The sequence below is a fragment of the Eurypyga helias genome, unplaced genomic scaffold (genome assembly GCF_000690775.1).
Source record: "Eurypyga helias isolate BGI_N326 unplaced genomic scaffold, ASM69077v1 scaffold13802, whole genome shotgun sequence".
Classification (NCBI taxonomy): Eukaryota; Metazoa; Chordata; class Aves; order Eurypygiformes; family Eurypygidae; genus Eurypyga; species Eurypyga helias.
Window position 1 is genome coordinate 23,559 of NW_010236844.1, and position 12,243 is coordinate 35,801.

The 12,243-nt window shown below is 41.2% G+C and overlaps 1 protein-coding gene across 1 annotated transcript in view; it reads left to right on the plus strand.

Annotated features, from left to right (window-relative positions):
* The window catches only part of LOC104506332 (chromosome unknown open reading frame, human C11orf49), a gene marked incomplete at its 3' end in the record, with an annotated part of 70,310 nt that overhangs the window by 14,501 nt on the left and 43,566 nt on the right, over positions 1–12,243 (plus strand). Inside the window, exon 3 of the mRNA XM_010147250.1 lies at positions 4,409–4,539. Coding sequence (XP_010145552.1) covers positions 4,409–4,539 — 131 coding nt within the window. The remainder of the gene's footprint in view (positions 1–4,408; positions 4,540–12,243) is intronic.

Genomic DNA, 12,243 nt, shown 5'->3' on the forward strand with positions numbered 1-12,243 from the left:
GAAAAATGGTCCTTGATCCTTGTTTACTATTTAGTAGAGGAAGGGTCCTGTGAACTCATTCAGCTCTTAGCATGGTAACCAGAGGTGGCACCTGCTGGGGGAACAGCAAGGTCCTGAAAAGCTCTTCTGTCCTTCACGGGGACTTGGGGCTCCCTTGGCATTGTGCATATTTGGCTTTGCTCGAGTTTAGCAGGCAGAGGCTAACTGCTGTAGTGGGTTTCAGTTGGGATGTTACCATAGCATCCTGGGACTTTTCAAACCTTTGGGCTTCTAAATAGATTGTCTAAGAGTGCTTGAAAGTTTCTGAACTCTGGCAAGTTGCCGAAATGTAATTGCACAAAAAATAAAGCCGTTCTTGAAGCAGCTCTGCTCAGAGAAGCAGCACCTGAGTGCTAGAGTTCCCAGCTTAGCCATTTCTGAGAGCTGGGGCTGTTTTGTCACAGCCTCTTCCCAAAATGTTATTTTCTTCCTCTCACCTGCACATGCCATCCCAGAAGCGTAGACTGGGTGTGCTGCAAGATGCAGCTTTCTGAGCAGTGGCGTTGGAAGAGATTGTTCTGTGGTTTGGCTGCTCTGGGGCATGTGAAGGAAAGGAGTGAAAAAGTAAGCACCTTGCAGTCCCTACTGCAAAAGTTTCTTTAGACCTTCCCTTGGAGCAAGAACCTTGCTTTATTTTTCTCTCACCTTTCTCCAAAATTTTCTCACAAGGGAATGGGAAAAGCTGTTTTGTTAATGGAGTATACAGTTGCAGAACAATTCTTGTGTGAAATATGTGTGTTTGCAGTGGACTGGTGCTAGCTAATGGACATTCAGTTCAGTTTCTAGTCTCAGCTTCAGCTAGACAAAATCAGGTAATCAGTAACTTTTGTTAATGTTCTATTTTGCATACTGCTTTTATTGGTAATGTAGAGGGCTGAGGCAACCATTAGGTCTGCAATAGGATGTTTGGACACTGGCAGAGTTGTTGAAAGCTTTCTAGTTAAAGAATCTCTAGCAGATGGCTGCACTAAATGCCTAAAACAGGGAAGGGAGAAGTTAACCAGAGCAGTGAAAAAGTATTTTCCCTGCTTCTGGGTTCACAAACCCATTTCTAAATGATTGCAGAGAAACCATACCTTGTTGAGATAGTTTGTTCATAAGTGTTTCTCCTGCAAACGTGCTGATAAGCTCTGGCCACCTAACTTTGCTAGGAGTATATGTTGTTCAGTGAGAGGCAGGGCTGAGCAATCCTAAGGGAAGCATCTCAGCAGCTGGTAAACCTGCTGAGAATGTTTGAGTGAAGTTTGTTGCTTTGCTGTTCGTATCTTGCTTACTGAAGCCGTTCCCCTGAGTCTGCAGATTGTTTTATTTTGGCATTCAGAAGGAACTGGACAATACATCTGTTTGCATGAATATAAAACCTTAGGTAAGGTGTTGATCATACTAAAAAAAGAATACCTGCAACAATTTTGGGTCATCACCATTTCCCTTTCTTCCCAAAAGGTTTACCTGCAGACCGTTACTACTTGCCACGTTAATTAATGGTAACTTCACCTCTTGGTGATTGTGAAGGAAAAGGTGGCCAGGTTCTATAAACCAATATACAAGGCATCATAAAATCATGGAAAGGTTTGTGTTGGAAGGGACCTTAAAGACCATCTATTTCCAACCCCCCTGCCATGGGCAGGGACACCTTCCACTAGACCAGGTTGCTCAAAGCCTCATCCAGCCTGGCCTTGAACACTTCCAGGGATGGGGCATCCACAACTTCTCTGGGCAACCTGTTCTAGTGCTTCACCTCCCTCTCTGTGCAGATTTTTTTTTCCTGATATCTAATCTATATCTACCCATTTTCAGTTATTTTTGTAGTGCCTATCTACCCATGTAAAGAAAATTCAAAACATAGTGTTCTGTCTCTTGTAGTGATCTTGACCCTGCCTGAGAAGAGATCTGTTGATCTGCCATTGGGCTGCTGGCTGGATAGCTCCATCATGGGCCAGCTTCTTTGAGTGGAACTTTTACAACTTAAGACATTTGTAAAATAGTGTCTCTGAAATGCAGCATAACAGTTATAAACTTCTGACTCCCATGCTTGCAGACTTGAACTTCTCGGGGAAAATCCTTCCACTGTTATAGTTAAACAAAGTCTTCTTGTAAGAAATGAGGAATGAAAGAAATATTGTACCTCTTCTACTCAACTAGCTGGCGGCACTTGGCTTTCAGCACATCCAGGTGTGCTGATGTTCCAACGTATCCACCCACTCTTTTAACTGAGTAAGCAACAACAAATTATATCATACCCTTCTGCCTGCTAGGTTTAGAGCCATCCCATGCTGAAAATGCAAGTGACTTCAGTTTTCACTTATTAGAACTAAGGAATAATATAACAGGGCTGTCTGCTGTGAATTAAGAGTATCTTAGCTTCATGTCTGGACCTTTCTATTACAATTGTGCCAGGATCTACTTCCAAACATTGCATGTGCTGTAGTTCTGAGCAACATAATTTGGTGCATTTGGTTGTATCATTGTACCTTCATCTTCTTTCGCTTCCTAAACATCTCCCTTACGTGTGTCATCTTTCTGAAAGCTGCCTTCTCCTATTAAACCGAGTTTCTTCTTTTTCATCCATATTCCTCTCTTCTCCATCAGCCTGTCAGATCATCAGCAAAACAATGCAAATCGGGCATGAAAAAGTCTTAGAGGCTGTGGTTTGGGATGAGAAGATCTGAAATCCTATTTCCAGCCTTGTCACAGGCATCTTGTGGGACTTTATGCAAGTTACTTTCTCTTACTCTGAACTCATTCACTCTAAGGCAGTGAGCTACAGCACTTTGTAATGAATACTCTTACAGGGATAGCCATGGGAGCCCTTTCCTGTAATTTTGGCATATTTTGATCAGGCACATTTTATTTACTTTAATGTCCTGGGACAATGACTGTGCTTTCTTCTGGTGTGCATAGCACTGGTGAATGAATACAGTTTCATACATGTGAAATAATGTATTTGTCCATGATATTTACAGAAATACTATTCCTAATTCCAGAGTCACGAGTGTTTCTTAATCATAAGGTGATTGTACTTATTTTGGGTTGCACTTCCTTCTGGGTAGGAGGGCTAGACAGAGTGTTCTGCACCTAGCTTTCAGCACCTGACAAAAAAAGTCCATTTACTCATTGCCTTTGAGAACCAGGACATTAAAAACCAGAAATTGTCATTCTTTTAAAAAAAAATTGAATTGGCTGCTCTCCACAATGTTGCCCCCCCAGTTGTTACATGTCTTTTTAATTTTGCTTAATTCAGTCTGATATTGTTCTCTTTCAAATGTGAGAGCATTTTCTGTGTGCTATGAAGGATAAAGTAATTTAAACTAGATTTAAAGAGGTGGTTTAAAATTGCAGATTGAGAGGGTTCACACTGACCACTGGATTTCTTTTTTTTTCTGTAGTGGAGATGCTACCTATGGAGAGGTTCTGCTGTGATGAAAGTCGACTTGCATCTTTTCATTAATTCTCTCCTGTGCGGGGAGCACTAAGCTGCTGTCCCAAGTGAATGTTTTTAATGATCTCTCTGGAGTGTTTGAAAGCTTTGTGCCACTTGAACGATGTAGAGTGAAATGCACAAAATCTATCTTTGAGGCAACCCTGTCATTATACCTTTTCGTATGTAATGTTTGTATTTGCATTTCTATTGTTCTTGCTTGTTGAGCTTTGCCATGCCCAAAGGAGAGCTTCTTACACTTCAGAGAAACCTTTTTAAGCCAAACGTTTTCTGTAATAAGTTAGCCTAAAGTGCTTACAACTCACATGTGAGAAAATTGTACTAAAATACAAGAATGGGCGTATCAACTTGACTATCCATCCTAATGACCAACTACTCTTTTCAAACTGCACTAGTGCAAAATGTCCTTTAGTGAAGTGTCAATCTGGTTTTCATGATAACTGAAGTAGATTTTATACACCTAGTACAGTGAAGTTTCAGTAACCTAGAAATGAAATCTTGAGGATTCTGTTAAAGAGGATTTGTTTTATTTTGTGGCTTCACCAAAAACCTTGGTGAGAATAGCAGTGCAGTTCAAATGGTACTAAAAGAAAGGGCATCTTCTGGTCAGATAAACAACAGACTCTTGGCTAGTCATTTTCCAATGGCTTGGTTTCAAATAAGTGGCTCTTGGACACCCCTTGCTGGGATTTTTTAGAATGAATCTAACTTTCACAAACCTCTAATTCCTATAATTAAGTTCCAATGTGTGGTTTTCGCAAATAGTCTTCTCTCTAGAGAACAGATGGGTATAAGCTTTGGGGATTTGGTTTCAGAAATTGTAATTGCCAGTGGTTTTCTGCAGTGGAACAGCTACTGTTCCAGCTCCCCTAGAACATTCACTTCAGTTCAGCTTTCTAACGTTTTCTTGTTTTGACTTTGTCTCCACAGTTTTAACAGCGTGCGTCAAGGAACACACATCCTGTTCCGTGAGTTCAGCTTTGTTCAAGCTACCCCTCATAACAGGGCGTCTTTTCTTCGGACCTTCTGGAGGTGTTTCCGAACAGTGGGGAAAAATGGGGGCAAGTATTCCAGCAACTGCTGCTATCCTGTTACCTTGACATTAGCTAGGCTATTAATGCCCAACAAATACTGACACTTCACACTGTTCTAATGTTGTAACGTTGATAGGGAGACACCATCACAGTTGCCAGTGAAATAGTTAAATGCTCGCAGTATAAAGTAGCGTAGGAGCCCCTAGTTGCCAGTGCTACTTCTGTTACAGAGCAGCATGTCAAGAATTGGTAATCAGAAAGAGGACATCTGTGGGCATGGGGAAGAAAAAACTAAAAGTGGTGGGGGTTGTTGGACGCCAGCAGGGTTGCAAGCAAGGTAGCAGACCCAGAGAAGGTTAGAGTATGGAGCATGAGGGAAGTAGGTGCTGAGATTATTAGGCAGCTGGGATACTGAGTGCTTTGCCTAGGAGCCCCCCAGGAGGTGTTGGGCTGTGGGGTGGTAAATGCTGCCACCTGAGCTGTGCCTGAGCTAGTCCTGGCACATCTCCTAGATGAAGTTGCAGGAGCCTGATGGCTGTGGAAAGGGGACTGCTGACAACCGTGTGACCTCTTCCCCAACCCTACCAACAAGGAAAAAGCTACAATGCCAAAATAACTATTCAGCACTGTACTGTCTTGTCTAGCTATTCTTATACTGCACTTGGTATATTAGGTATTACAGAACTGGCTAGAGTTCAAAATAAACTCATGTAACTACACGTAACTAAAATTATGTTTTGGTTTAGTTTTTAATTTAGTATTTTAAGCAAATAGACTGTGAGTTGCTCTACAAATATGAATTCTGGTACTTTTTATTATAAGCCTCACTTCTTTTTGCAGGGAAGACTAGAACCATTTCTCTTAAATATAGATTAAAACCTCACCTTCTGGCTAAGCTTTGCAACACTTCTGCTGGTGATGAACAGAGTTTGAAAGCATATGAATAATGACTTGACTTTTCTTGACATATGCCATTTTAGATCTTTGAAAGAAACCATAGTTAAACATGACAAAACCTGTAATTGGCTGCTGAAGTGACTGACTATGCTGTCTGTAGCACCTTCTTCACAGTGATAGGTACTTCATGTTCCAAATCTTTATTAGTTCAGGGATAATATTTTTAACATTTCAGGTAAATAGTATGGTACTAATCTAACCAGTATGCAGTGGGGATGTATCTGATTTGAGGTCAGGTCATCGTTGGGAAAGATGAAGTCTAGACTCCTAGGACATATTTGTGTAGGAGAGTTAGAGATGATTGTGAAGAAGTCACCCAACACAACTACACCTGTCAGTGGTGAACCTTGCTGACAAATGAGAAGCAGCTATCTGATGGAAAGTACCCACTGCTGTACTTCCAATGCAAGTTTTCATCAAGCTTCACCTCTGTAGCATCTGACTCAGCCAGCTGATGGGCACCTGCATTTGTTGGAAAGAACAGAAAAGTTTTAGCTGCATAATATGTGCCCTCTTTTAGCGGTTTTATGTGAATATGGAAAAGGCTGTGGAAGAAAATGTAATCACCAAGGGGTGCTTTGAAGGGGAAGGGGGAGCATAGGAACACAAGCTTAGGTGGATGTTACTATGCTCTAGTTGTGGCCTTAAGAGAGTTCAATGTATTTTTCTGACTTCAAAGTCCAGTGGTTTCACTTAGTCTGAGCAAATATGGCATGTTTACCTCTTTTTACATTAACTAGAGACAGGAATGAATCACTTCAGAGAGCTTGCTGCCAATATTTTCATCTACTCAGTCCATTTCACTAGCAGTAATTACAGTCTAACTACAGATTTTATTCATGTCAGCTTTACTTGCTGTGGGATTGCTTGTGCATAGGGGTACTCAGAACATTTATGGTCTCTTATGAACTAAACTCATTTACTAAGAAGCAGCTGAACCTGTGCAACGTGGAGGGTGAAATATGGTCATTCCTATGCTCAGGCACAGACTAGAGATGGATTTCTTTCTTTAAAATACATCGCTTCTAGATGAATGTGGGAAGGAATCGTGTTATACAACAAACAGCAGCCATCAGGAGTGAGATCATTGGTGATCTGAACTATAGAATGAGTCTCTTAACAATAGAAAAGTCAGGCAAAGCAATGCCAAAAGCAAGTAAGATTTTCAATTTGGAGCTTTCTTTAGAAGTGTGGCTGATGGTACATCTTCTAATTGGATTATTGCAGTAATTAGTTTTGTTGTTTCTTTATGATCACTGCACTAGAGCACAAGACCATATGTATGTACCAAATCAGAAACAGTTATACAAGCTTGCGTAGAATCATGATACTCTCTACAGACAGTTTGTTGCTACAGCATCTCATTTTATGATGATAAAGTTTTTAACAATTTAAACATCATGTTATGTTCAGAAGTGTATTGGGTTTGCATGGCAAGGTTTTGGTAGGGGGAGGTTACAGGGATGGCTTCTGTGAGAAGCTGCTAGAAGCTTCCCCTGTCTCAGAGGCAATGCCAGCCAGCTCCAAGATGGACCTGCTGCTGTTCAAGGCCGAGCCCATCATTCATGGTGGTGGTGCCTCTGTGATAACATATTTAAGAATGGGCGGGAAAAACTGCTGCGTAACAGCAGCTGGAAGAGAGGAGTGAGAATGTGCAAGAGAAACAACTCTGCAGACACCAAGGTCAGTGAGAAGGAGGGGGAGGAGGGTCTCTAGGCCCTGGAGTGGAGATTGCTGCTGCAGCCCATGCTGAACACCGTGGTGAGGCTGGCTGTGCCCCTGCAGCCATGGAAATTCATGGTGGAGCAGAGATCCACCTGCAGCCTGTGGAGGACCCCACACTGCAGCAGTGGTTGCCTGAAGGAGGCTGTGACCCTGTGGAGAGCCCACACTGTAGCAGGCTCCTGGCAGGACTTGTGATGCTGTGGAGAGAGGAGCCCACACTGAAGCAGCACATTGCTGAATGACTACACCCTGTGGAAAGGACCCACACTGGAGCAGTTCATGGAGGACTCTCTCCCATGGGTGGAACCCCATGCTTGATCAGGGCAAGAGGGTGAGGTAGAAAGAGTGACAGAGACAACATGTGATGAATGGACCACAACCCACATTCCCTGCTCTCCTGTGCCACTCAGGAGAGGAGGAGGTAGAGAAATCAGGAGTGAGGTTGAGCCTGGGAAGAAAGAATGGGCGAGGGGAAGGTGGTGTAAGATTTGGGTTTATTTCTCATGATGCTACTCTGATTTGGATGGCGATAAATTAATTTCCCTGAGTCAAGTTTGTTTTGCCTGTGACAGTAGTTGCTGAGTGATCTCCCTTGTCCTTATCTAGACCCACGTGCTTTTGTTGTATTTTATCTCCCCCGTGTCAGTGGAGGAGGGGAGTGACAGAGTGGCTTGGTGGGCACCTGGCCTCCAGCCAGGGTCACCCCATCACAAGGAGGCAGGTAAGTTAGAGAGTCCTGGAAAGAAATTTTGTTTATGGTTATCCTATACTATGCAACAGAGCATGGGGCAAATGACCTGCTGGTTCTGAAATTAGAAGCAGTATAGCTCAGGTTAATGTTGGTATATTGCTTTTGAGGCCTGAATGAGTATCCTTCTGCTTTTAGTAGCCTGTGTCAGGTGTATGGAGAGTTATTCATCAAATGCCCATTTTATTGCAATAGAATTTCTGTGTGCAGAAAAGGGTGAAAATACACCCTTTGCCTCTACAGCAAGATTCTGCTCTTGCCCAGTTTTTGTCTTGTGGGTTTGCTTCTGGGTGGGGATTGCTCCGTGTTTCAGTATTGTCATTGATTTATGTCTGCAAAGAACTATGAAGGCATCTCCTATCTTCCTTTGTCAAAAGTATTACACTCACTCATTTCTGTGTCTCCCAGGATGTCCGTGTTTTTATTTATTCCTTTGCCATAAAAGTGTTTACTGCTGTTTTCCCCTCTCGTTTACTTTAAGCTTCATTCCAGATTTGAATTTCTGTTTTGGGAGTGGTGCCTTTTTCTTAGTTATGTCCATCTGTGGAGGGCATCTTTGGTAAAGTATATAAATGCCAGCTCTGTGAAGATATAGGTTACCAAAATAAATGAGAGTCAAAGCTTGCACCCTGGCTGGAGGAAGCAAGGGAAAATAAAATGAAGGATGTAAGATGACGCAATTGGCAAGCTTATACAAACTCAAAACACCAAACGAACAAACAAACCAAGAAAACCCCCACCTTTCCACATCTGAGTGTTTAATTGGGATTTTAGAACAGTAGAGAATAGCTCTCAAATGAGTGAACTGATTGCTAAATCTGGCTGCTAGTTGCTCCTCCTTGATGGAGGGAAATTTCCTGCTTTGTTTGTCAGTCTTGAAATAACCATGCCTTGACTTGGAGTGTGCACCTTGTTCACCCAGGCGGATGCATCTTGCCGTGAGTTCTCCGAGGGCCAGTAAGACAGAAATCTCTCTGAACAGAAGCAATACTTAAATGTAATAACCCGTGTATGTCCAGAACCATGTATATGTGAATTGAAGTGCGCTAACATTACTGTTTCTCTTGGGAAATTACAGTAGATACTGCTTTATTACTTAATTCCTTATCCTTTTGAATTACTGGAAAGTAGTTCTTTATGCAGAAACGCAGCAGCTTTTATGTCACATTTTTCTGTGTTAGCCCTGCTACTTGATGGGTTCTAGTTACGTTGCCCTCCCTAACTTCTTTTGTTTGGAGACTAGATTTATGCTTCCTTTTGTCTCCAAATAACATGGAAAAATGACTGTCTTCACTACATGTGATAGCAACATAGCACGCTTCAAAAAGTAAAGAAAAAGTGGTTGGGGTTTTTTAGAGGATGTCTGTTTGATGATATGCTAGATGTGTTTGTGTTTTGTTTTTATCTTTCTTTTTACAGCATTTCCCACTGTTTTTTAGAAGCTTAGCAAGGTAGAGTTCTATTTTCAAGTATGCATAAGCATATCTGGGATTCTATGCATTGGGGGGAAAAAAAAAAAACCTAGTTTTAATTTAGAATGCAATCCAGTGGCATGAAACCGGAGTGGACTTCACAAAATTTCTTCCCTCCCTTAAACACTGACCAATGATACGCAGCAGCCATCGAGGTGGTTAGAGGACAGCTAGCTTGTGTGTTGAGAAGCACAGAGCATAATGCTCCCTTAGCCGCAGATTTCTCCCAGAGGAAGGCAAAATGACCAGAAGTCTTGTTTTCCCTCTGCTTATGCTGAAATTGACCTCTTGGAATCTAGCTGACCTGCTCTTTTGAATTGTCTGTTCCTCAGGACTCTTTAATTAAAACTGTGCTTTCTCAGTTTAAACAGCCCCTGCAGAGTTCTGCTGTGAAGCTTCAGAAGGTCAACATATGCCTCTCCCAACCCCCATGGCTTTCATGTCTTGTTGGTTCTCTGTTTTTAATTAAAAAGATTTTTTCCTTAAATGCTTTCCAGCCAATTAGAGAAATTTTGCACTGAGAAACTTGTTCCAGGCCTGATGTATTGAGAAGTGAACAGAAAGCTCAGTCAGGACCATTGGCACTTTTTTCTAGAGCCCCAGCTTTCTTTGGTGCTTTTCAACAGCTTTTCTCTTTTTCCTTTTGATTTTTTTGGGGTTTTTTTCTTTATTTTTTTCCCCTCTCAATTTAAAATTGCTTCCAGTAAAAATAGCTGCTGTTCGATAGCTTAGATGTAGCCCAGATACAGGATCTTTTCCTTCCACTCAGGGGTGATTGTTACTTTATTTAGATGCACGCAACACTGCAGTATGAAACTGCTGCGGAAAGTATATTGGACTACATTGGTTGAGGATCCTTTATGCAGACTCTTACCTCCCCTTCACATAAAAGTACTGTTACTGCTCATACTGAAATAAAACCTTCTTATAATTGGATCTTGCTTCTTTCACATTCATGACGTTGTGTATTGGCTGCCTCTCTGCTTCTGCACACTTGAATTAGGAAATTGGAAGCCTAACTGCTTTTGGAGCCTGTGGAAGGAAGGCTTACCACAACAGAGCACACAGTCTCCGTCACGGAATGAGAAGTGGTATGTCTCTCTGACTAGCTCTTCTTGAATTTGCCAGGAAGGCTAGATTCCTTACAAAAATAAAGGAATGCCCCATCCGTGTGATTCATGTAACCTGGAAATTGAGAAGAGATACAAGGAACAGTGTTCTCCCAGCTTTTTTTTTTTTTTTTCTTCTTTTGAAAGATGCTATTTTAATGCATTTTGGTGACAAGATTACTTTCTTGAAGTTCCAAACGCCCATCCTTTGCTAGTGTCATTCTAATGCTTCCACATGTAACTCTTTATATTAAATTACTCCCTTCTGAAGCTGTTACTCTATCTCCTTTCGTAGCTTGGCCAGTCTGTTTAGCGGGATGCACAGAACAATACAGTGATGATCACAGCGAATGTCAGAATCTTCTGCCCTTTGCCTTTTTGTTATTAAACCCAAATCAGATCTTTATACCATGTTATTGTAAGAAAGTTTTTATGAATCAGTAAGGTCTTATAGTGTGTCCTAAAGATAATTGAAGACATGGAGTCTATTACGGTGTTCTCCGGGAGCTTATTCTGCAGTGAAATAGGATTGGCTGAGATGATTGATCTCCAGCATTTATTCACTTCGCAGTTCCCTTGCCCTACAATTACAGCTGTTGCTATTTATGATTTATCAATATAGCTCTGCCTGGAACCACTGGTGACTCTGCAATATCAGGATAAACTATTTCTGAAGCTGAGGAGAGAGAAGTAAAGGATTACATTTTAGAGATGATGAGGTGTATCTACAAGCACTGTAAGTTAAAATATCTGCATTACACAGATCTAAAATACATTGCAGTAATAATTTGTAGAAGCAATAGCACATGGGTCAGTGATGGAGCCTTCAGCTAGCCTCTCCCTGAATTCAGTTCACACCGTTCTGTCAATGCAGATCATGGAATTAACTGTATTATGCTGGAAGTCCTTATCTGATCTGGTTTTGTTTTTTCTGTCCCCCCAATATTACATTTTGTTTTCAACTGTATTTCTGAACATGCACCAGCTCATCTTAATTTCCAAATGTTTTTTTCAATTTCCTGTTTTAGATGTATATCTCTGTAAATGCACTGTTTTGGAAAACCAATAAGCTGTTTTCTTTGTTTTCAAATGTTTTCTAGCTATTTTGGGGTTTTTGACAGTTTTGCACTGGTTGTGTCATTGACAAATTAAATTAGTATGTTCTTTGCTTCTCTGTCCCAGTTGAGTGAAACATTTAAATAAGCTTTGTACAGTGATCATTGTTGCATTCTGCTAACCAATTATCCAAAATTCAACTGGTAATTATTATTACCATTTGCTTTGCAGTCTTTTGGCAAGTTTCCCATCCCTATGACAGCATTCTTATTCAAACTGACTGAAATGGATTTTTTCAATTAAGACTTTTTCAGGTTGCAATATGGGCCTGAAGAATTAGTATTCCAAATTGTGAGGAAGTTCCCTGGAATAAAATTAGTTCTATGTCATGTGATCTGGGCTGAGATTCCGAATGCTCCAAGTTTTTTATATTAACTGAACTTGGTCTATCTCTTCTCTCACTTGTGACAAGTGATCTGGGCACTACATATGCATAGGTGATCATCCAGTAGGAGGGTTATGAAGCATTAGCTTCATTAATTAGTATGTTTTATGATGTTTCTGGTGTACTCTTCAACAGCAGAAATGCTGAAAGGGATAGAGGGAGGTAGAGAAAGGAGGTGAAGCTCTTGTTTTCTCCTGATTCCTTCTATTGGGACTTTCT